Below are 24,809 nucleotides of genomic sequence, written 5' to 3'. Positions count from 1 at the left end.
AGCTGAGGAGGGCTGGGGTGAGGCAGAGCTGAGCACCCCAGGTAGCCCAGCCCTAGGTTCCAGGCCTCAGCCCTGGGAGAGCTACACTGGAGCAGCAGGCAGGGCTTCCAGGAAGTCAGATGAGAGACAGGTCCCCCACCACCTCCTCCAAATTGGCCAAGAGAAAGGGGGACAGACAGGAAGAGGCCTCCCTGCCTCCTCCCCTTGCCTCTAGACACCAACGCCAGACCTGAAGCTCTAGAAGGGAGGGAAGCTGATTGATTTCCCCACTATGTATCCCCAGGTGTGGCAGACTAGCTCACAGGCAGAAGATGCACAGTCAATGGCAGGCACTGGGCAGTCCAGCCCCAGCTGCCTCCTTGCGCTGTAGAATGCCCAGCAGTGTTAAAGACAGGGAGGCCTTGGGTTTGGCATTTAGCAACGCTGTGGTCTGAGGCCGGCATCCTGACCCATCCAGCTGCAGATGCAGCCACCAACAATGGCAACCTCAGCATCCGCCCCCGGGCTGGCAGGCTTGTGTTCACCAAGCCATGCCACGGCTTCCCGCGACCACCCCGCGGCGCCAGGTTTCCTTCCCATCCATGAGATTTGGGGAAGGGCTCAGCATCTGTCACACACCATGAGTAAGTGGAGCCCTACAGGCAGCTGAAACCACTGTGTACTTCCCCTCCATCATGAATGAATATCTTTATTATCTTTATGACCAAGCACCTTTGCCTGGAAATGGGATTGTGACTTCGCAGAAATTCTGCAAAGGGAGAGATTAGGAAAAGGCGAAAGTCTCCTAAATCCCTTAGACGAGAAATCAGGAGGGCAGAGCAGAGGGGCCAGATCTCCCCTCGACCCCCCCAGCGGAGGGAAGATAAGAGCAAGCAAAAGCCTGCGACTCTCTGGCTCTGGCTTCTCTCAGCCCGGGTCCCTGCCTGGAAGCAGCTCTGGAGTGTACCCTGTAAAGGCCCAGGTGTCTCCACTCACATCTTCAGAAACGTTTTCGTCTTCATTCCCTTTGTCTTCAGATTAACAGGCCTCCTAATCTCCAGCGAACCGTGGATGGGGCTTCCCAGCACTCACACCCTCTATCCCATCTGTATAGCTCCTGAGCCCTGCGTGGAAAACCAAAAAGTACTCTAGAAGAAAGCAGGTTGTGGTCTCTAAAAACAATGGAAAGAAGAAGTCGACATCATCCTTGACTTAGTGGTTCATTCTACGTACCAGGTTCCAGTCTTAAAAAGAAAAAAAAAATCAAATATAGTCTGTTTCCCCAAGATCCTCACTGCAGATGTAGTCAGAACATTTTGTTTTGTTTTTTTCTTTTTTTTTTTTTTGAGACGGAGTCTTGCTCTGTCCCCCAGGCTGGAGTGCAGTGGCGCAATCTCGGCTCACTGCAAGCTCTGCCTCCCGGGTTCACGCCATTCTCCTGCCTCAGCCTCCTGAGTAGCTGGGACTACAGGCGCCCGCCAACACGCCCGGCTAGTTTTTTGTATTTTTAGTAGAGACGGGGTTTCACCGTGTTAGCCAGGATGGTCTCGATCTCCTGACCTCGTGATCCGCCCGCCTCGGCCTCCCAAAGTGCTGGGATTACAGGCTTGAGCCACCGCGCCCGGCCAGAACATTTTGGTTAATGCAAAAAGAGCTACCTGGAAGTTGAGAGTGTCTGCCTTTTTCCTTTTTTTTTTTTTTGGAGACAGAGTCTCACTCTGTCTTCCAGGCTGGAATGCTGCGGCACAATCATAGCTCACCGCAGGCTCTACCTGCCGGGCTCAAGCGATCCTCCCCCCTCAGCCTCCCGAGTAGCTGGGACCACAGGCACGCACCACCATGCCCGTCTAATTTTTAAAATTTTTTGTAGAGATGGAGTCTCCACTATGTTGCCCAAGCTGGTCTCAAACTCCTCAGCTCAAGCAATCCTCCCACCTCAGCCTCCTAAAGCGCTGGGATTACGGGCACGTGCCACCACGCCCAAACTATCTGCCAAATTTTAAAGGAAAAGTAGAAATCAGCCAAGGTGTGGAAGGTAGTTCCCTCCTTGTCCCCAGACAGGGAAGCAAATGTGCAGAAACCCAGGACTGAGGAATGTTACCTTCTGGACAGCTTGGAGCTCCATGTAGCTATAGCACGAGGCATCAGCCGCTGAAGCAGTGGCAGCAGATGAAACTGACACGGAGCAGCGTGGGACACACACTGCACCGAGGAGTCTGGATTCATCCAGAAAGCGATGGGAAACCATGGGAGAGATTAGAATGCCAAAGGGAAGGCCAGGCACGGTGGCTCATGCCTGTAATCCCAGCACTTTGGGAGGCCAAGGCGGGCAGATCACCTGAGGTCAGCAGTTCGAGACCAGCCTGGCCAACATAGCAAAACCCCGTCTCTACTAAAAATACAAAAAAATTAGCCAGGCATGGTGGCACATGCCTGTAATCCCAAGTACTCGGGAGGCTGAGGCAAGAGAATCACTTAAACCCGGGAGGTGGAGGTTGCAGTGAGCCGAGATGGCACCACTGCACTCCAGCCTGGGTGACAGAGTGGGACTCCGTCTCAAAGAAAAAAAAAAAAAGCTTGGTGGCTGGCTGACCTGTTTCAAGACAAGCTTTTTGGAATGTATCTTCCATAGAAGAGGTACGGTTCCCCAAAACCAGGCAGCTTACATCCATAGCCAACCCTATGAGCCCAAGCTGCAGCAGCTCAGCTCACTCCTCCCTCTCCTCAAAGTCTCCCCAGTGCTTTCAAAATCATGACAGTTAATATGCATTGAGCACTTCCTATGTGCAAGGCACCACTCTAAGCATTTTGCATGTGGGAGCTCCAGACAACTCAGTGAAGTAGGTACTACTCTCCAACCGTTTTACAAATAAGGAAACTGAGGCACAGCTGGCAAGGCAGATTGCCTAAAGTCACACAGCTACTGGGTGATAGAGCCCGAACAGCAGTGGATCTCCTGAGTCAGTAGGCAGGGAGCCCCGCACCTCCCTCCTCACTCATCACCTGGGGGCCCCATGTCGATTGCCTCGGCCATATCCCCCTGCAGAATTCACCCAGCACTTCTGTCTTCCAGCACTTTGCCCTGTGCCTGGCAAAAGCAGGCTCTCAGCAAAGGTTTATGGAATGGATGAATGAACTTGACTTGTGTCAGAGCATTGTAATTTACAAAGCACTTTCTCATCCATTACCTCAAGGGCTATTCCTTGAGTCTTCTTTGTCTTCCACTGGGCTCTGCCCAGAACTGTATGGTCATGCAGCCACGTAACACTGAATGGATGAGAAAAAGAATGAATTGATTACAGAGAGAAGGAGAATCCATTTCATTACCCTGCAAGCATTGTGAGGGCAAAGACCTGGTCCTACTCATCATTATATATCAATGCCCAGCCCAGTGCCTGGTGCATGGAGCTCGATATTTGTGAAATGTGTTGAATAAACCAGTTTCCTCCTCTGCTCTCCTAATAGGCTGGAGGGAGAGTTGAACTAACTGGGTTACTTCTATTTCTATCACGCTTTGATGTGCAGAATCTTTTTTTTTTTAAATTTCAAATCTCTTATGGTAAAAGTTTCCTTTTCTTTCTTCCTTTTTTTTTTTTTTTTTTGAGACAGAGCTCTGTCGCCAGGCTGGAGTGCAATGGCACGATCTCAGCTCACTGCAACCTCTGACTCCCTGGTTCAAGCGATTCTCCTGCCTCAGCCTCTCAAGTAGCTGGGATTACAAGCATGTGCCACCACACTCAGCTAATTTTTGTATTTTTAGTAGAGACGAGGTTTCACCATGTTGGCCAGGATGGTCTCGATCTCCTGACCTCGTGATCCACCCGCCTCAGCCTCCCAAAGTGCTGGGATTACAGGCATGAGTCACCACGCCCAGCCCTTTTTATTTTATTTATTTTATTTTATTTTATTATTTTTTTTTACAGGGTCTCACTCTGTTGCCCAGACTAAAGTGCAGTGGCACGATCACGGCTCACTGCAGCCTCGACCTCCCTGACTCAAGCAATCCTTCCACCTCAGCCTCCCAAGTAGCTGGGACTACAGGCACAGGCCACCACTCCTGGCTAACTTTTTTCTATTTTTTGCAGAGATGGGGGTGCTCACTTTGCTGCCCAGGCTGGTCTTGAATGCGTATGCTCAAGTGATCCTCTCGCCTCAGCCTGTCAAAGGGAAGGAAAAGGTTCTGGCTCCAATTTTACAGATGGCAAAACAGAAGCCCAGAGAAACTGTGTGTCTTGTCCAAATCTCAGCATCCCCAGCACATGATGGAGAGAGGTGATGGCACGGACTGAAGATACAGTGGCAAAGGCAGTGCGCACCTATCAATTCCAGGACCGGCGAAAGGGCCAGTTCTGGGTTCTGGCATCCCAAGCTCCCTGTCGCTGGTGGCAGTCTCTTCCTTCCCTTTCAGCACCTCATTACCCTGGTATCTAGGAAGAGCGCAGGGCCCCAGGCCCACAGCCTCTGCATCCCGAGAGGTGAAAATCGAAATGCCACTGAGGCAGCTCTTGGGTGTCTCCAGCACCACACAGCCCATTTGGGGACAAGATGACAAAACTTGCCATCCTTCATAAGGCTGGCCCCGGGTCTCCAAGCCCAAACTGTCTACATCGGTGCCAACGTGACCAACAGCAAACCAATCTTTCACCTCAATCACTTCCTCTCCTCCCCTCTACCCCCTGCCTGCCAGTGATCAAGTCCTCCCCCCCCCCCCAAGAGAGGCAAGGGGGTCACATCCCAGGGGGTGTGGGCCATCTGGCAGTAGCCTGAACCCCTGAAAACTGCTTTCCGGAAATTCTCTCCTGCTAGAATTTTATTCCCAGGTCTGACTCCAGCCTGGGGTGTGAATTCCCCCTTCTCGGCCACCTTTCCAGCTCCGGAAACAGCCATTCCCGCAGACCCCCTGGCGTGCCTAGTCCAAGTCCTGGGGCGCGCAGCACCAAACTGCACTCCCCTAGGAGACCCCAGGGCGCCCTCTGGCGGACGCGGGCCGTAGGTTGGGGCCATCGTTCCACCTCGAGCTCTCCAGCCCGCCCGAGAGCACCTGGCCCAACCCACACCGGACCAACCAGGTTTGCAGACCCCAGTGCCCGAAAGCGTTTTCATAGGGGAGGGGAGGGGGGTCTCCACATTCGCGTCAGGGTTGGCAAAGAACCTGGCAGTGGGCCAAGGCTGGGTAGCTGCCACGCAGGGGCGTCCCCTGCAGCCCTGGGTCTTCTCTCTGGGATCTGCCCGCAGGTGACTGTCGCACGTCTCCAACCTCCGGCTCCCGGGTCTGACCTCAGCCCCGCGGCCTGGCTGTGGGGTAGCCCCACTTCCCTTTTGGCTGGCCCGGGCCGCCTGGACTCGCAATTGGGCCCTCGGGGAGGCCCGGGTGGCGGCGAGGGGGTGTCCCTGCGGGGTCCGAGAAAAGGGGAAGGGGAACCGGGAGGCTCTCCAGGTCGGCCTCCTAGAACTGCCCGCGCTCCCGAAGCGGCGCCCCCGCCTCTGCCAGAAATTGGCCTTCTTAGAAGGGAGGGGGGTGGGGGGAAAGTGTGAATGAGAAGTTGGGGGCGGAGCGCGCGGCAGGGAGGGGCTGCTGCCAGGAACGCGCCGCCGGGGCTGGCGTCGCGCCCACCGGCCGCCTCGGCCGCCTCTCGTCGTGCTTTGTCTCCGCGCGCGTCCCTCCCGGTCCCTGCCCCTGCTCGCGGCCCGCCCTCGGCGCCCGCGGCCCCTCCCTCACCCTCCGCGCTCAGCCTTTCTCTGCTGCGAGTAGTGACTAAACATTACAAGAAGGCCGGCCGCGCAGTTCCAGGAATCGGGGGGCGGGGCGCGGCGGCCGCCTATATACCCGCGAGCGCGGCCTCCGCGGCGGCTCCGACTTGGACTCCCCGCGCCGCTGCCGCCGCTTCGGCCCCGCACGCAGCCAGCCGCCCGCCGCCCGCCCGGGCCAGCTCCCTCCGCGGCCCCTTGCCGCGGTCCCTCGCCTGGTCCCCTCCCGGTTGGTCCGGGGGTGCGCAGGGGGCAGGGCGGGCGCCCAGGGGAAGCTCGAGGGACGCGCGCGCGAAGGCTCCTTTGTGGACTTCACGGCCGCCAACATCTGGGCGCAGCGCGGGCCACCGCTGGCCGTCTCGCCGCCGCGTCGCCTTGGGGACCCGAGGGGGCTCAGCCCCAAGGACGGAGACTTCGATTCGGGACCAGGTAGGAAGGAGGAGCGCTGCGTGGGGACGGGTCTCTCTCAGTCCCGGGAGCTTTTCCCGGTTTCCCCTCCCCTTCCCGGGTCATTCCCGGCAGGGAGGTGACGAGGTAGGGGCAGAGCGGATGGAAGCCGGAGATCCCAGGTTCCCGGAATACTCCGGCTGGGGCCTTCGGGCTTCTCCTGTCCCCTCCCTACCCCCGTACCTCGGGTTTCTCCCTCCGTCCACACCGCCCGGGGCCACTGGACTGAGCGGCGCCCAGGCAGTCCCGGGGGCCCTTCTGCTCCCCACCCGGCCACACTCCTGGAGACCTAACTTCCGCGCGCGAGTTTCCCACGCTGCGCCCTTGCAGTGCGCGCCGGGGAAGGGGCTGCCCGGGGCCACCCTGCCGGCAGGGGCGGGAGCCGTGCGGGCTCCGTGAGGCTCCTGGATCGGAGCGCGGGCCCAGGAGAGGGCCCCCGGGGCAGTGGGTGCCCCAGTCGCTCGGCGGAGGCAGGGGAGCCGGGGCTGGCCGGGCGCGCTGGAGGGTTCCGGGCACTCACGCGCTCGCGCCTTCCTCTCCGCAGCCCCCCGGGATGCGGTAGCGGCCGCTGTGCGGAGGCCGCCAAGCAGCTGCAGCCGCCGCCGCGCAGATCCACGCTGGCTCCGTGCGCCATGGTCACCCACAGCAAGTTTCCCGCCGCCGGGATGAGCCGCCCCCTGGACACCAGCCTGCGCCTCAAGACCTTCAGCTCCAAGAGCGAGTACCAGCTGGTGGTGAACGCAGTGCGCAAGCTGCAGGAGAGCGGCTTCTACTGGAGCGCGGTGACCGGCGGCGAGGCGAACCTGCTGCTCAGCGCCGAGCCCGCCGGCACCTTTCTGATCCGCGACAGCTCGGACCAGCGCCACTTCTTCACGCTCAGCGTCAAGACCCAGTCTGGGACCAAGAACCTGCGAATCCAGTGTGAGGGGGGCAGCTTCTCTCTGCAGAGCGATCCCCGGAGCACGCAGCCCGTGCCCCGCTTCGACTGCGTGCTCAAGCTGGTGCACCACTACATGCCGCCCCCTGGAGCCCCCTCCTTCCCCTCGCCACCTACTGAACCCTCCTCCGAGGTGCCCGAGCAGCCGTCTGCCCAGCCACTCCCTGGGAGTCCCCCCAGAAGAGCCTATTACATCTACTCCGGGGGCGAGAAGATCCCCCTGGTGTTGAGCCGGCCCCTCTCCTCCAACGTGGCCACTCTTCAGCATCTCTGTCGGAAGACCGTCAACGGCCACCTGGACTCCTATGAGAAAGTCACCCAGCTGCCGGGGCCCATTCGGGAGTTCCTGGACCAGTACGATGCCCCGCTTTAAGGGGTAAAGGGCGCAAAGGGCATGGGTCGGGAGAGGGGCCTGCGTCCCCTCTCCTCCGCGGCACATGGCACAAGCACAAGAAGCCAACCAGGAGAGAGTCCTGTAGCTCTGGGGGGAAAGAGGGCAGACAGGCCCCTCCCTCTGCCCTCCCCCTGCAGAATGTGGCAGGCGGACCTGGAACGTGTTGGAGGGAAGGGGGGAGTACCACCTGAGTCTCCAGCTTCTCCGGAGGAGCCAGCTGGCCTGGTGGGACGATAGCAACCACAAGTGGATTCTCCTCCAATTCCTCAGCTTCCCCTCTGCCTCCAAACAGGGGACACTTCGGGAATGCTGAACTAATGAGAACTGCCAGGGAATCTTCAAACTTTCCAACGGAACTTGTTTGCTCTTTGATTTGGTTTAAACCTGAGCTGGTTGTGGAGAGGTGGAAGAGAGAGAGGTCCTGAGGGCCCCAGGGCTGCGGGCTGGCTAAGGAAATGGCCACACCCCCCGCCCACCCCAGGCGAGGATCCTGGTGGCATGCTCCTCTCCCTGGCTCCGGGGAGAAGGGCTTGGGGTGACCTGAAGGGAACCATCCTGGTGCCCCACATCCTCTCCTCCGGGACAGTCACCGAAAACACAGGTTCCAAAGTCTACCTGGTGCCTGAGAGCCCAGGGCCCTTCCTCCGTTTTAAGGGGGAAGCGACATTTGGAGGGGATGGATGGGCTGGTCAGCTGGTCTCCTTTTCTACTCATACTATACCTTCCTGTACCTGGGTGGATGGAGCGGGAGGATGGAGGAGTCGGGACATCTTTCACCACAGGCTCCTGGTAGAGAAGACAGGGGATTCTACTCTGTGCCTCCTGACTATGTCTGGCTAAGAGATTCGCCTTAAATGCTCCCTGTCCCATGGAGAGGGACCCAGCATAGGAAAGCCACATACTCAGCCTGGATGCGTGGAGAGGCTGAGGGACTCACTGGAGGGCACCCAGCCAGCCCACAGCCAGGGAAGTGGGGAGGGGGCGGAAACCCAGGCCTCCCAGCTGAGCACTGGGAACGTTAGCCCAGTAAGTATTGGCCAGTCAGGCGCCTCGTGGTCAGAGCAGAGCCACCAGGTCCCACTGCCCCTAGCCCTGCACAGCCCTCCCTCCTGCCTGGGTGGGGGAGGCTGGAGGTCACTGGAGAGGCTGGACTGCTGCCACCCCGGGTGCTCCCGCTCTGCCATAGCACTGATCTGTGACAACTTACAGGAATGTAGCAGCGATGGAATTACCTGGAACAGTTTTTTGTTTTTGTTTTTGTTTTTGTTTGTGGGGGGGGCAACTAAACAAACACAAAGTATTCTGTGTCAGGTATTGGGCTGGACAGGGCAGTTGTGTGTTGGGGTGGTTTTTTTCTCTATTTTTTTGTTCGTTTCTTGTTTTTTAATAATGTTTACAATCTGCCTCAATCACTCTGTCTTTTATAAAGATTCCACCTCCAGTCCTCTCTCCTCCCCCCTACTCAGGCCCTTGAGGCTATTAGGAGATGCTTGAAGAACTCAACAAAATCCCAATCCAAGTCAAACTTTGCACATATTTATATTTATATTCAGAAAAGAAACATTTCAGTAATTTATAATAAAGAGCACTATTTTTTAATGAAAAACATGACTTGAGCCTTTTCTCCACCCCCGTGGCCCCCGCCCCCTGCCACCCCGTGCCTTGCTTTCTTTTTCACCCACACCCACACTCTGCATCGGAGAGGAGGAAGAGAGCTGCAGAGGGTGGTGGCTCTGCCCCCTCGCTGGAATCGAATACGTCTCAGCCTTACGTCAGCACGCCTGCCCCGTGTGTCACTGACAAGCTAAGGCAGCCACCTAGACTTACCGAGAGGGGTAATTCCTGCAAGTCTGATTCAGATCTGACCAGAATATGCAAAGCAAGTTCGAAGGAAGCCCTTCAAAGGGCTTGCAGGGAGCAAGCTGAGCTGTGGTCAAAGCTTTTAGAGGCACCAGGCTATTAGAGGCGCTCTGGTTCCTTGGCAGGGAGTCGTTCCGAGAAAGCCCAGACATGGGGTCCTCGTGGTGACCTATGACCTCAGTCTAGCCAGGTTCACTGGAAGTCGGGGGAGGGGTGGTCCTGAAGCAAATCTTGCATGCAGGTGGAACCCCACCCCCCCCACCACCACAGGACCCCAGGCATTCAGGGGCTTCCTGGCCACTGCTCCCCATGCCTGCTTCCCTTCCCCATTCCTAGGGGCCCCAATCTGAGCAGCGGACAGGATCACCCTCCTCCCAAAAAGCACCCATCTATTCATCTCTATATTTTTTTGGAACAGGGTTTGCTATGTTGCCCAGGCTGGTCTCCAACTCCTGGGCTCAAGGGATCCTCCCCTCAGCCCATCTATTTTTAGTCACTCTCAAACACTAAGGGGCACTTAGAGGTTACCTGGATTAAGCATCCCACCTGCTCCCACAAGGCAGGCATTCTCATCCCCATGGCCATGTGCCCCATGTGAGCCAGGACTTGGACTGGTCACTTCTGGTGCCTAGATTGGTGCTCAGTAAATATTTGTCAACTAAGTAGGGGCAGCAACTCCGGTTCAGGGAGGTTAAGCAACCTGGCCAAGGGCACACCACTTGGGAATATGGGGAAAACAGGATTGGAACCCAGGAGCATTTGGTTTCCAGAGTCCATGCCTCTCTGCCTCTCTATACACTCAGCATATACCTGCCCCCGGAGTGAGTCCCTCCTTAAAACCAAGAGGTTAGTACCCTTCCCCCCAACTCTGGGGTTTCAGCACTAGGGTTCTTCTAATAGCAAAAAACATCTTCTCTCCTGTAATCCAGCACTTTGAGAGGTCGAGGTGGGCTAAGGGCTGGAGCCCAGAAGTTCAAGACCAGCCTTGGCAATATAGCGAGACCCCGTCTCAATTTAAAAAACCAAAACCAAAAACAAAACCACCTTCTTTGAGGTATTCTCCTTTCATGCTTCCTTCTCCTCCGATCCCCATGACCTGACAGCTGGGAAATGAGTGTTAACCCCAAGTCAGGGGCCCTCATCTGTCAAAGGTGACACAAATACCAGAACCTCTTCCTGGCCCCCTTGCACCCAATATACTGCTCCAGGAATCGGGGTCCAAAAGGCAACAGAGAGTAAATAAACAAAGTCGTTTTTCTTTCCTATTTCCTGGGACTTTTGGAGAAAATAACCTGAAGTGACGAGAAGGGGCCAGGCCAGGCACGAGGCAGCTGAGGGGACAGAGCATGTGGGGGCCACACCAGAGGCATCATGAAGGAACTCCAGACTGGGAACGCAGACCCCGGTAGGGCCACTTTCCCAAAGCGCAAGTGTAAGTGAGGGGGCCAGTGGGGTGTGGCTCCCCAGTGCCTTCCAGAAGGACGATGGGTCTTCCTCGCCCTGGGGTCTGCTGGTCAGCCACCACTGCCTTCAGCTGCACAGAGTTCCCCTTTTCATTGGAATAACAGCCATGAGGGAACTGTGAACCTGGGGTCCCTGTACTTTTTGTTTTTTGAGACAGGGTCTCACTCTGTCACCCAGGTTGGAGTGCAGTGGCGAGATTATAGCTCCCTGCGGCTTTGAACTCCCGGGTTTGGGTAATCCTCCCACGTCAGCCTCCTGAGTAGCTGGGACTACAGGCACACACCACCATGGCCAGTTATTTTTATTTTTATTTTTGTATATTTTGTAGAGACAGGGTCTCACCATGTTGCCCAGGCTGGTCTCGAACTCCTGAACTCAAGCAATCTGCTAGCCTTAGCCTCCCAAAGTGCTGGGATGACAGACATGAGCCACTGTGCCCAGCCACTGGGTCCCCGTCCTTGACCCAGAAGTTAGCTGTTTGGCCAGGGTGTCCAGTGTTCATAGAATGCTAGCAAAAGAATTTGATCTTCTCTGGCCAGGGAGGAAGTAGCTCTCCCTGCCCACCCCAGGGAGGTTGAAGCTTGGTTTTGTGGAGTTGCAAAGGCAAGAAGACTCATTTCCCTCCTCCAGACCACTGCCCATCCCAATCTTCCTCTGTCTCTCCACTTCTTCTTCTTTTTTTTTTTTTTTTTAAGATAGAGTCTAGCTCTGTCACCCAGGCTGGAGTGCAGTGGCAGGATCACAACTCGTTGCAGCCTCAACTGCCAGAGGACAAGTGATCCTCCCACCTCAGCCTCTTTAGTAGGTGGGATTACAGGCACACACCACCACACCTGGCTAATTTTTGTACTACTTATTAGAGATGGGATCTTGCTATGTTGCCCAAGCTGGTCTCTAACTCCCGAGCTCAAGCAATCTGCCCACCTCGTCCTCTTAAAGTGCTGGGATTTCATGCGTGAGCCACCGCGCCTGGTATATCTTTCCATTTCAGATCAGACTGGACCAACCCTTTGGGTTTGCAGACAAGGAAACTGAGACCCAGAGAAGGGAAGCGACATGCTCAAGCCCACACAGCAAGCTGGTGGCAAGGCCAGGAAAGAATCTCTCTCCCAGATGACTCTGTCTAGCACCGGCTCCCTTCTCTCCTCATCCCATACCCCATAACAGAAGTCTTTCCGCACTTCTCAATCCTCAGAAGGGAAGACTCCCTCCTCTAAGGGACTTAGTGGGGGGCCCTCCGGCCTGGCTGGGGGAGAAGGGGTGTTCCTGGCTCCCAGATGTGCTGACAAGCGTCCTGCAGGCAGTGGGCAGCTTCCTCCTGGCTTGGGCAGGCACTCGTGCCTCGGCCTGGTTAAAAACAAGGCTGAGGGTGTCCGGCCAACAGAAAGGGGAGAAATCCCCGCTCCCAGCCCTGTGCCCTATTACCTTGCTTCTAGAGCTGTAAGACTCCACCCCAAGAGGCCCTATCCTCTCTCCGGTGGTGCTGTTTTAGGGCAGGCCTCCTGAGGCTAGAGCCAAGAATGGGAAATCTAAGGCCTGCTCTGGGGGAGGGAGGGAAGGAGGCCTCAGACAGGGGAGCCAGCGATGGAAAATCAGCCTGCACGATGTGTCCTAGTCTTAGGAATGAGTAAGGATGTTTGGGAGGGGGCACCGCAGGGGTACCGGGCGGGGGTTGGGCGGAGAGGCAGTCGAGAGTCTATGGGAGTAGGGGACTCCGGTCCCAGGAGCGCGGGGCGGGACGATCGAGGCCGAGGGTGACAGGAGCCCCAGTGCCGGGAGCACCTTCTTGCGCCCCGCCCCCACTCCCCTCCCGATCTGGCGGCCGCCGGGCTGGCGGGCGGGCGGGCGCGTCGCCTCGAGGCCGCCCTCTGCCAGGAAGAGTCACTTCCCGGACACCGCGGGAGCCCTGGCGGAGCTATGCGAAGAATGTCCGCGCCGAGCACGGGGGGTGGCACCTCCCGGGCCCGCATCGCCGGGGCCGCAGCCGCTGCGCCCTGCAGAGCGTGCGCCTCGGGTACGGCCCCGCCCCGCCACGCCCCCGCCACGCCCCCGCCCGCGGAGCGCGGTCGCCGGGGCAACGGGATTACGGGCGGAGAGCGCTGTTTATTCTCAGCCCAGTGCCAGGAAATTCGGCCGGGAGGCTGCCAGGCGCACCTCCCTGGGGTGGGGGGCGGGAGAGGGAGGAGACAGGGTGGACCAGGCCGCCTTGGGCGCGTGGGGGAAGGGGGGAGTCAGGCGTTCGTCACCGGGGGTCACTGACCCCTCCGAGGGGCGGCTGCTCAGAAAGCCTGGACTCTTTCCCGGCCGTGAGTGGATCAAGTTTTCTTGTCCCAGGGGAGCCAAGATCCCCCTTCAGGTCAGCGGAGCAAACCCACCCCCCACACACGCTCTACTCAGGGAGCCTGTTCTTGGAGCCTCGGCCCTCTCCCCTTCTAGTCACTCATTCATTCATTCACTCATTCATTCATTGAGCAAATCTCTATGGAACACATCCCACGGTCAAGGACTGTTCCATATCCAGCAAGACAAGGCCCTGCTCGCCCTGCCCTCCAGAGGTTAAGTGGGAGCAACCAGACAATAACGAGTAAATATGTAAATTAAATAAATATAGCCTGTGCCTCGAAGACGCATCTTCAAATCACATTCCCATTACAGCATGCATCCACCCTCAGTAGGGTGGCCAGCTTGTCCCAGTTGAGTTCCGAAAGTCTGGCAAACTAGGACAGTTGGTCTCTGTACCCTCAGGTCCGAACACGCCCATTTCAGAGATGGAGAAACTGAGGCCCCAAATCCAAGGACAGCTCCTTCGTTGACATGGAGCTAGAGAAAGAGCTGGTGGCCCTAACTTAGAATCCTGGGTTCTCTGAGCTAAACGCTTTTCATTGCCCAGAGCTCCACCTCTCTGCCCCTCAAGGCCTCTGAAAGCACAGAGGACCACCTACGGCCAGTCCCCCAAGGTGTGGATGAAACTGCTGACTCCGGGACTGCGACCCAGCTCTTCTGAATCCGAAGCCTGAAGACAGCCTTGGAATCTGAATAATCGCCTCCTCAGGTGACTCTGAGACCGCTCGCAGCTGCCTTCAGGGCAGACAAGCCTGGATGCTCCTTTTGTCGTGGGACAGTGCGTTTCCTCTTTGTACCTTGACTAAGCCAAAGCTGGGAAATCAGCAGGGAGGGAAGGTTCCGAGCTCGCAGGCCTGTAGGGCGGCAAGCATGGACAAGTGCAGCCCTTCCCTCTCGCTGAGCTGGAGGACGGCAGGGCCAAGGGAGGAGGAGGAGGATGCTCCTTCCCCCCAGCGCTGAGCCCTCCCAGCTGTGCTGTGCTGGGAACAGGCCAGGCGTTTGTGAAATCCTCGGGCGAGCCTGACCCACTGTCATGAGGACTTGCCTGTGGAAGCTGGTGCCGGGAGGGGGATGGGGGGCTGTTCCCAGAAGCGGGTAGAACTCTGGACTTCCCACTCCTGAGTGCTCTGATTGCAGCACAGCCTTAAGCAACAGTAGCGGCCTGGAAGGCTGGGCTGCAGGCTGGAAGCCTGGGCTGCAGCCTGGAAGGAAGACCGGGCTGCAGGCTGGAACGCTGGGTTGTGGGCTTCAGGCTTTTTTTCAGAAAAGAAATTAGGGTTCTGAATGCTAAGACTTCGGGCTCTTCCAGTTAATACCATCACTGCCGGTATTCATAGCACTATTCAGGCCCAGCCTCAGGAAAAGACTGCAAACCCAGACATAAAAAAATAAAAATAAATAAAAAACCCAGGCGTGGTGGCTCACGCCTGTAATCCCAGCACTCTGGGAGGTCGAGTCGGGCGGATCACGAGGTCAGGAGATCAAGACCATCCTGGCTAACACGGTGAAACCCCATCTCTGCAAAAAATGCAAAAAATTAGCCGGGTGAGGTGGCGGGCGCCTGTAGTCCCAGCTACTCAGGAGGCTGAGGCAGGAGAATGGTGTGAACCCAGGAGGCAGAGCTTGCAGTGAGCTGAGATCGCGCCACTGCACTCCAGCCTGGGCAACAGAGTGAGACTCTGTCTCAAAAAAAAAAATAAATAAATAAATAAATAAAAAATAAAAAACAGAATGCAAGTTCATTATTTACATTACACAAGAAGATATATTTCCTCTCTTTCACCTCCCCTCCCCCAAATCTCCAATCATAGTATTTTCCTACAGAAAATGTTATTTAGCGCCTGTAATGTACAGAATGTTGAAGGGACAAACATGAAAAATTAAATCCGGCTGGGCATGGTGGCGCATGCCTGTAATCCCAGCACTTTGGGAGGCCGAGGTGGGCAGATCACTCGAGGTCAGGAGTTTGAGACCAGCCTGGCCAACATGGCAAAACCCCATCTCTACAAAAAATACAAAAATTAGCCGGGTGTGGTGGCGGCACCTGTAATCCCAGCTACTTGGGAGGCTGAGGCAGGAGAATCGCTTGAACCCAGAAGGCAGAAGTTGCAGAGAGCCCAGATGGTGCCACTGCACTCCAGCCTGAGTCACAGAGTGACTGACACGCCAAGAAAGAAAGAGACAGAGGAAGGAAGGAAGGAAGGAAGGAAGGAAGGAAGGAAGGAAGGAGGGAGGGAGGGAGGAAGGGAAAGAGGGAAGAAAGGAGAAAGAGAAAGAAAATAAAGTGAAAAAAAAAAGAAACTAAATCATGAGGACCTGGGTCTTCCAGGAAGTGTCTGTGCTGCACAACTCCAGGGGGTGCTGTTTATATCATGATATGCTCTTTGTAGATGTTTCCTATGAGAGGGATGGGGCTGCAGTGTTCCTAAACTTTAGGGTGTATCAGCAGCACCTGATGTTTGCCTGACCCAGGTGCCCCAGGTGGTACCAACATAGGTGGAAACACGGCTCTGGCCACCATGCCTGTTGCTGGACAAAAATAACAATCAGGAAATATTCCAGGCTTCCAGAGACTCACAGTCTGAAAGGGGAACCAGATGTGAAAACCAAGAAGTATCCTAAAAAGGAATGGGTGTAAAAATAAAGTGGTAGACAGGGTACAGTTGGGGGTGCCCAGGAGGAAATGACCTCTAGTGGCTTCCCAGAAGAGGTGATGCGTAAGTTAAGGCGAAACAGCAGGTGTTCCTTCCACAGGCTTGGGAGAACGGGGCATTCTCAGAAACAGGGAAATAGCCTGGAAGAGGGAAACTTTGGGGAACTTCAAGAAGTTTGGTATGTCCCCATGGGCACATCCATGCCAGACTCATCTTCTAAAAATATTGCTTTCATGATGTCATGCACACAGGCAGCCCGTCCCCGTAGGATCTATACTGGTTCCCCCTGGCATTTTCCACTAAGCTGGGTTTCCAAAACCCTTCAACTGTAGCCCCAACGGGAAGTTTACTCTGCCCCCAATCCACCCCACGCTAGGAGGCAAACTTCTTCCCATCAGGGGGGTCTTCTCCCCTGCCCACCATACTCATCACTTCCCTGCTCACTGGAGATTGGGAGCCCATGTTGGGGTTAGCCCTTCTTCCCAGCCAGCCCCTCCAATTCTCTCTTCTAGTTCTCCCTCTCTGCTGAGGCTTTCTCCCTTCCTGCCTCCTCCCTGAAGCCTCCCACACCCTGGAGACCTCTCCTCCCTCCAAATGCATATTACATGTATAGGCTGTACCACTCATTCATCACCAGGTCACATGACTGTCCCTGTCCAAACTGGACTGTGAACTCTCAGATGGAAGAAATTCGCTCTTATTCATCCAATGATTATTAATATATATATTTTTTGAGACAGAGTCTCACTCTGTCACCCAGGCTGGAGTGCAGTGGCATGATCTCGGCTCACTGCAACCTCTGCCTCCCAGGCTCAAGCAATTCACCTGCCTCAGCCTCCCAAGTAGCTGGGACTACCGGCATATGCCACCAGGCCCGGCTAATTTTTGTACTTTTAGTAGAGACGGAGTTTGACCATGTTGGCCAGGCTGGTCTCGAACTCCTGGCCTCAGGTGATCCACCCACCTCAGCCTCCCAAAGTGCTGGGAACACAGGCCTGAGCCACCGTGCCCTGCCCAATGATTATTAATTGAATGACAAATCCGTACCAGGCCCTATATCTTCTGCTTTTTTATGTTCCTCACAAAATCTAGCAGAATGGGTGATGCTTGCTGGAAACTCATCAAACACTGGCTCTGTGACTGTATAAAAGATAAAATGTTCTTTAAATAATGGGGTTCCTGGATCATTAAAATACCACTTAATTCACAACTTTTTTTTTTTTTTTTTTTTTTTTTTTGAGGTGGAGAGTCTCGCTCTGTCACCAGGCTGGAGTGCAGGAGTGCAATGGTGCGATCTCGGCTCACTGCAACCTCCACCTCCCAGGTTCAAGTGATTCTCCTGCCTCAGCCTCCTGAGTAGCTGGGACTACAGGCATGCGCCACCACGCTCAGCTGATTTTTTTGGTATTTTTAGTAGAGATGGGGTTTCACCATGTTGGCCAGGTTGGTCTTGATCTCTTGACCTTGTGATCCACCCGCCTTGGCCTCCTAAAGTGCTGGGATTACAGGTGTGAGCCACAGCGTCCGGCCTCATTCACAACTTTTACTTCCAGAAGCAAACAGGCATCTTTTATTTTTAGTACCATGTGTTTGCATAAATAGCACTTTTGTTTTTTCAAAATGCATTTTAATAGGTGATCTCATTCTGTCCTCCCTCCATGCCTCAGATGTAAGGCAGGTAAAATAAAATATACCACACTTTCCAGATGAGTAAACTAAGCTGTAGAGGAGTTTAGGCTTGCCTCAGATCACAGATAAGCAGTGAGAGAAGCAGAAACGGACCACCTCTCAGCTGACGTCAAATCCAGTGCCCTTTCCACTGCTACTTCCTTAAATACTGCCTCTCCTACATGTGAGAACCCTCTCCACTGCCAGGACCTCCGCTTGGCAGCTACTGTGAAGGCTCCCCCAGGGATCTAAATGACAGCTAGGTCCACTCTTGGCTCTCATCAGAGTCCAGGTCAGCCTGGGGAACAGTCCTGGGCTGCCATTCCATCCACCCAGACCCTGGGGGGTTGCAGGGAACACCAGAGTCCTCCCAGCTCCTAGCAGGTGGGGAGCCCCAGGTGTTCAGGGCTAGTGCTCCCAATGGATATACAATTCCCAAAGCGACCCCAGCAAGATCTCTGGCCAGCCCAATGTCCAAGGTTTGGCCTGAAGCCTCAGAGAACGCCAGATCCCTCTAACCCATCCTTTCTGGAAACTTGGTAAAGGTGGAGGAGATGACCTCTCTGTTTCCTCCTGTTGTAGAATTCTATGAAAAGGAGGCTGGAGGGAGAGGAGCTGGCACCAGGAGGGAGGCAGGCTGGTTTTCAAGAGTGGCCCTCTAGCTATTCGCTGCCTTTTTTAGTGTCCCTTGGCCACCTGGCGAAAGTAGGCAAGATGATATGGCAGGAAGGCTACCCAGAAGAACTTCGGAGACCGCCGGCACTGCCCAATGCTGGGGGAGGGACAGTGGAGGGCCATGGAGCCCTCACTTTGGGGCTTCCCCACCAGACCCCTCAGGCCATCACAGGGCTGGGGCTCGGCTGAGAACTCAGTAAGGACCCTGACCAGGCTCCAGCCAGAGCCCTGGAGTGGAGGAGAGGAGCCCAGGAGAGCAGCCCAGACCCTCCCTCGGGCACCCTTCCAGGCCTCTCCAGTCTAAGAGAAGGAGCTGAGAAGGTCAGCAAACTGGCCCAGCTGCAGCAAGAGACCTCGTGCCCACACCAGGATGGAAACAGAGCTGGTCAGACCTGAGTGGGGGAGGAGAGAGGCCTTCACCTGGGGCCCTGGGGCCCTGGGACCCTGGGACCATCAGGCCAGGCTCTGTGGCTGGAAGGAGAGATACCCGGAGAGGAGTCAACTAAAAGAGCCACCTCTGTAATCCCAGCACTTTGGGAGGCCAAGGTGGGGAGGTCAGGAGTTCAAGACCAGCCTGGCCAACATGGTGAAACCCCATCTCTACTAAAAATACAAAAAAATTTAACTGTTTGTGGTGGTGCATGCCTATAGTCCCAGCTACTTGGGAGACTGAGGCAGGAGAATCGCTTGAATCTGGGTCACAGAGATTGCAATGAGCTGAGATCACTCCACTGCACTCTAGCCTGGCGACAGAGCAAGACTCCGGAAAGAAAGAAAGAAAAAGAAAGAAAAAAGAAAGAAAGAAAGAAGGAAAGAAAGAAAGAGAGAAAGAAAGGAGGAAGGAAGGAAGAAAGAGAGAGAAAGAAAGGAGGAAGGAAGAGAGGGAGGGAGGGAGGGAAATGAAAGGAAAGGAAAGGAAAGGAAAGGAAAGGAAAGGAAAGGAAAGGAAAGGAAAGGAAAGGAAAGGAAAGGAAAGGAAAGGAAAGGAAAGGAAAGGAAAGGAGAGAAAGGAAAGAGAGAGCCAGAGGCCAGGTAGAGGCTGCAGGACCCTCTGCAGGACGTGGCCAGAGATGACTGGAGGACCTCCCAGACACGCACGGTGTATACACGTTGCCGCATGCACGCACCGCTCTGTGCATTCTGAGTGCCATGCATAAAGGTGACGGGTAACACTATCCTGGGGATGTGCACCGGGCACCATCTTTCTGTGGAGCGATGAGTGATAGCGTATCACCCCAGACCAGATTCCCACTGTGAGCAAAACAGCCAAGCAGGCGACGATCAAGTAGGAGTCAGGGTTCCAAGCTTTCCTCCAGTAGGACAAAGCTGGCCCAGACCAGGATCAAACGGTGACCTTGGCCCTAGAGGCAGGATTCTAGCAACTGAGTCAGCCTGCCCAGAATGTGGGCGCAACTCTGCTTTCTGCTCTCAGGTGTCCCCCTTGCTGGTCTTGAGGGTTCTATGGGAAAAAGAAGAGAACTGCGTGAGAATGCTATTGGCCTTGATGTCTCAATGTCTGTGGAGTAAGAATAAGACAGGTCACCATCCTGAAGCCCTCTCCTTGGCCCCGGCTATGAAGGAAAGAGTTCTCTTGTCCAGCAGGTTTTATTTATTTCACAACACTTTTATGGCTGTGCTTCCAATGTGCCAAGCCCTATTCTAAGCACCTGAAACGTACTGACCCATGGAGGTCTCCAGCAACTCCGTGAGTTACGTACTATTCTTGTCCCTATTTTCTCAGTGGGGGAAACTGCAAAACAGGGATGTAATGTAACTTGCCCAAGGTCACACAGCTCACCAGGAGTAGAGCTGGGATCCAAACCCAGGCAGCAGGGCTCCAACGCCCCTGCCTGTGGCCAGAGGACTCGCTGTGCCTCTTGGCCCAGCCCCACCAAGGCACTGGACGCAGGCACTGGAGCCCTACACCAGGAGAGGACAAGTGGTAAGGGCAGCGTGTGGGAAAGCTGGGCTTGGGTTCCAGATCACTGCTGCTAGCATATGACCCCGGGCAGGCACCCAACCGCCCTGCCTTGTTCCTGATCTATACACGGGGATTTCAATAAAACCTGCTTTAGGCACTGTGGTGAGGATGAGACAAGAGCATATCGTGAGTTTATTATTATTAACAGGGTCTCCCTGGGACCCAGCAAGATTCAGACACTTCTCGTTGGTCTGACATCCAAGCTCACCCGCTCTTGTGGGGGGAAAAAGTAGCCGCTTCTTCCAAGGCTCAGCCACTAGGTCTCCGGCTTCCTGTCCGGGTGCAGGAGGAAGTTGAGGAAGCATTCCTTCCTGTCCCTCCTTGGTCTCTTCCAGGTCTTTTCTTTACGTGCCTCATGCATTTCCTTCTTGTTTTTCCCAGCTGCCCTGTGTTTGACATTTGGTGATTGCATTCGTTTCCTAGGACAGCCATAACAAAACGCCACAAACTCAGTGGCTTCAAACAACCGAAATGGATTCTCTTGCAGCTCTGGAGGCCAGAAGGCCAACATTCAAGGTGTACTGGGACTGTGCTCCCTCTGAAGCCCCCACGGAAGAATGACTTCCTCGCCCCTGCCAGCTTCTGGTGGTGGCCGGCGGTCCTGCTCGCTCGTTGGCTTGTAGACACATCTCTCCCGTCTCTGCCTCCACCACCAGACCTCCTCTGTGTGTGTGGCCTCCTCTGTGTCTGTGTCCAGATTTCCCTCATATAAGGGCATCAGTCATTGGACTGGAGCCATCCTAATACAGCATGCTGTTGGCCTTGATCTCCCCAGGCCTGTGAAGTACATCTTAATTACATCTGCAAAGACCCTCTTTCCAAATAAAGTCACATTTGTAGGTTCTATGCAGACATGAATTTGGTGGGGGGGACGCTATTCGACCCAGTACAGTGATCCTGTAGGATCTCACATTGAGAACATTCTTTCTTTCGTCTTGCAAGAAAAGCCTAAGAGAGGTCCACTTCCTTGCTGTTGGGTGGAGGGACAAGTGAAATGCCACTTTATGCTCTGCTAAAGACGCCCTGAGCACTGAAGACAGGCTGGAAAGACGCCCAGGGATGGAGCCCAGCAGATGGCCTGGCCACCAGCAGGGCTCAGAGGCAGGCTGTGTAGCCAGGGCCGTTCCTTCCCTCTGAGCTACCTGGCGTGGCCTAGCGTGCCCCAGACATTGCCTCACTTAGCTGCGGGATGCTTCCTGCGTTTCTCTGGTGAAGACCTTCAGTCTTTACAACCTCAGATGACCCCTCACACAAGAAACATCATCCTCTAGAAAGCTTATTTTGAGCTTCCACAGGCAAGGGGGGTGGGAGGTGGAACCGTGGAGCTGGACGTGGGAAGTAGGGACAGTGCCACAGTTCCTTGGCAGCATCACCTAGGGAAAAGTTGAGGTGACGCCCAACAGCCAGCCAGCTCTTTCCAAAGCCTTGGAGTATCTGATGGGGAGGTGGAGACCCCATCTCTCAGAAGCTCCTTTCTTTTTTTTTGTTTTTTGAGACGGAGTTTCACTCTTGTTGCCCAGGCTGGAGTGCAGTGGCATGATCTTGGCTCACTGCAACCTCCACCTCCTGGGTTCAAGCGATTCTCCTGCCTCAGCCTCCCGAGTAGCTGGGATTACAGGTGCCCGCCACCATGCCCGGCTAATCTTGTATTTTTAGTAGAGATGGGGTTTCTCCATGTTGGTCAGGCTGGTCTTGAACTCCCAACCTCAGGTAGTCCGCCCGTCTCAGCCTCCCAAAGTGCTGGGATTACAGGCGTGAGCCACCATGCCCAGCTAGAAGCTCCTTTCAAATCCATCCACCTGGTTGGAGAGCTGGGCCTTTCATCTGCGCTCTTAGTCACTGCACCCTCATCATCGTCAGGCAGCGTGATACAGAAAGCCCGTCTGGTCTTCAGTAGCTGAAGGGAAGGTTCTCAGCTACTCTCCAAGCCCTTGCCAATCAGGGTCTGCAGTCCCAGCTCTGGGCAGCAGGTAAACATCTTTCCCAGAGCAGCTCTCTGGGGCACCCAGGTCTGACTTGCAGAGCCTGAGAAAGGAGAGAGGGAGGATGCCAAGAAGGCATGGGGTTATGCCCTTACCTGAACCACAGGAAGGGGACCGCCCTGCCCCAGCATACAGGCAGCTGCTCTTCCAGAGACAGGAAGTCAGCTGAGTACTGAGCAAGCCGCGTGCCCATGTGGTTGGGGGGTGGGGGCACCTGGGCAGTCAGCTGGGCCATCCACCACTCTTCCAGGCCACACTGGTTCCCACGCTCATAGTCCAGATGGAGTGGGGATCGGGAGCCGGGGGGGAAACCCAGTTTGCATCCCAGGACTTTAAATCAGCTCCCTATCTGTACAATGGGGATAACAACAGTTCCCGTTTTCTTGGGTGGTTGTGACAGTTCAGTGAGCAAACGCCCACATGGTGTAGTACATAGTGAGTGCTCAGTTAACACTGGCAGCTCTGATGCCCTCCAAAAGGGGCTGAGCCCCTGGACAGCCTTTTTTTTTTTTCTTGTAAATAACCTGGCATTTAAGTAGTGGCCCAACCTGCTTAGGGAAGAGGAGCCCCCTTCCAGGCATCCTCATCTGGTCTACTAGCTGTCTCAGGAAATCGATGACAGCACAGCCCCTCCGCCCCCAACTACACAAGCACTGGGCCCTGGCAATGGGAGGCAAGTTCTCCCCGAGTCCTTCCTACACCAGGGGCCTCTCTGGCCGGGCAGCCCAACCACAGGACAATCAGGCTTTGGGCCAGGAAGTTACAGTAAGTCAGGCCCGCCCTTCCCCACATGGGGTACCGCTGCTCCCCTGGTCCCAAGCCTCGGCTCCCCTAGAGGAAGAGAAGGGGGATCAAGACCCCTTCTCAACCCTCCCCCATCCCACTGTGCTCTGAATCCCACCCCAAGGACATGCTGGTCTTTCCAGAGATTTTCAGGGGCTGCCTCTTGCTGGCAGCTTCGCAGCCCCAGCTGCGCAGGGCAGCTGAAGCCGCAAGTGAATTTGGGAGGAGAGGCTGACTCACCCCAGCCAGGCTGGGCCTCCGCTAATATTCTTGGGTCGCAGCCTGGGATTCCTGCAGGTTCCGACAATAGGCCGGACCATCCTCTTGTAGGAGGCGGGGTTCAAGGTAACCCCAAGCGCGGGGAGGGGAGCTCTGGCAGGGGCGTCTGTGTCCAGGACTCTAGGCCTGGGGGCTGGGGGTGACATGGGCACGCTCCCCTCCCCAGGCCTGATGCAGGAGGAAGGAGGTGTGGGACAGGGAAAGAGGACCACGTTTGGAGCGCACACGGCACATTACATAATTATTCTATTTTAATACAACAAGCCTGGATGGTAGCTATGACTAATCCCTAGTTAATAGGTGAGGAAACCGAGGCCGGGAGAGGTTAAGGAGGTTGGGGTGGGTGGAGGGCCGGTGAGGGGTGGCGGCTGTGACGGGCAGAGCGTGAGGCCAGGCCCCTTGGAAACTCCCCCTCAGCCTCCGTGTCCACCTAGTCCAACAGTGCGGGGCCTGCGGCTGCGGCCAGTGGGCTGCGGAGGCTCAGAGCCCCGGGACCCGCAGGCCCCAGGCCTGCATGTGTGAGCGCAGGAGGTGGGGAGGCAGACACGGCATTTCCACAGAACCCTGCGGCCTCAGGGCGCAGGCCGGGCGGCGGGGTCCCTCGGTGCCTCCCCTGGCCCTAGCACCTCCCGCCCACCGCAGCGGGGTTCTTCCAGTTCATGCCAACCTGGCTCGAGCAGGACAAGGTGATCGAGGCTCAGCGGCCCCTGGTCCCCCAGCCCCACGCCCGGCCCGTGGCCATGGCAACCGCTGCGCTGCGGCTCCCTCGCCGGGTAACGGAGAGAGGGGAAGGGAACGCGCCCGGCCGCGCCGCCAGCTGCGAATTCCTCAGGCCTTCCATCAGCCCCGCCGGCCCCGACGGGCTTCCTCGCGGGCTGTGAGGTCAGCGCCCGGCTCCACCCGCCTCGGGCTGGCCCCGCGCCCGGGATCCCGGTCCCGGCCCCGCGCCCCGCCCCCACCCCGCCTGCGGACCCGCCCACCCGGGTCCCCGAGTCCCAGGGCCCGGCCTGCACCCCGCAGCCCCTCCCGGTCCACGCGCGCGGGCCCCGGCTCCCCGGCGAGTCCTGCAGCTGGGGCGGCCCCTGGCGCCCGCCACCCGGCCGAGCCCTATTTCGGGCGCTGGCGCTGCGGGCCGGGGCAGCCCTGCCCGGAAGGGAGGCTATTCTGGGCCGGGCCGCCCGAGCAGCTGCGGCCCCGGGCTTCCCGGCAGGGTATGCGGCGCGGGACAGAGGGCACACCAGGGCAGGGCTCCCCTCCCTCCCCAGCGCCGCACCTTCCTCCCAGGCCGCTCCTAGCTCTCTCCCCTTTTTGGCCAGACCCAGGTCCTTCCTTAGGCCAGGAACATTCTCTAGTGCCAGGTCGCTGAGAATGTCCAGAGGCTAAGGCCATCCGGTGCCCTCCCCCAGTGCCCTCGGGGCAGGTGCCTTGCCCTGAGCCTCTCCGCCCTGGGCCCCACTTCCTTGCTTTCTTTTTCTTATTTTATTTTATTTATTTTTTTAGACAGGGCCTCGCTCTGTTGCCCAGGCTGGAGTGCAGTGGCACTATCTCAGCTCACTGCAACCTCTACCTCCCCGGTTCAAGCGATTCTCCTGCCTCAGCCTCCCAGGTAGCTGAG

The 24,809-nt window shown here is 56.3% G+C and overlaps 1 protein-coding gene and 1 long non-coding RNA gene across 2 annotated transcripts; one reads left to right on the top strand and one right to left on the bottom strand.

Moving 5' to 3' along the window:
- Positions 1–664: 664 nt before the first annotated feature.
- LOC116482953 (uncharacterized) lies at positions 665–5,458 on the bottom strand. Its single transcript, XR_004252132.1, has 4 exons — positions 5,132–5,458; positions 4,081–4,136; positions 3,168–3,246; positions 665–1,103 (listed from the first exon to the last, which is right to left on the bottom strand). It is a non-coding gene; the product is annotated as an uncharacterized LOC116482953 (long non-coding RNA).
- Positions 5,459–5,828: 370 nt separating this feature from the next.
- Positions 5,829–9,111, top strand: SOCS3 (suppressor of cytokine signaling 3). Its single transcript, XM_032176508.2, has 2 exons — positions 5,829–6,156; positions 6,719–9,111. Exon 2 carries the CDS (start codon positions 6,807–6,809, stop codon positions 7,482–7,484), a length of 678 nt encoding a protein of 225 aa, XP_032032399.1. The 5' UTR covers positions 5,829–6,156; positions 6,719–6,806; the 3' UTR covers positions 7,485–9,111.
- Positions 9,112–24,809: the final 15,698 nt, after the last annotated feature.

Source organism: Hylobates moloch, unplaced genomic scaffold, assembly GCF_009828535.3.
Source record: "Hylobates moloch isolate HMO894 unplaced genomic scaffold, HMol_V3 SCAFFOLD_15, whole genome shotgun sequence".
Classification (NCBI taxonomy): Eukaryota; Metazoa; Chordata; class Mammalia; order Primates; family Hylobatidae; genus Hylobates; species Hylobates moloch.
This window is presented reverse-complemented; position numbering and strand designations above follow the sequence as displayed.

Excerpts from the sequence above, each read along its gene's own strand:
- SOCS3 (XM_032176508.2), top strand. The coding sequence starts at position 6,807 with ATGGTCACCCACAGCAAGTTTCCCGCCGCCGGGATGAGCCGCCCCCTG.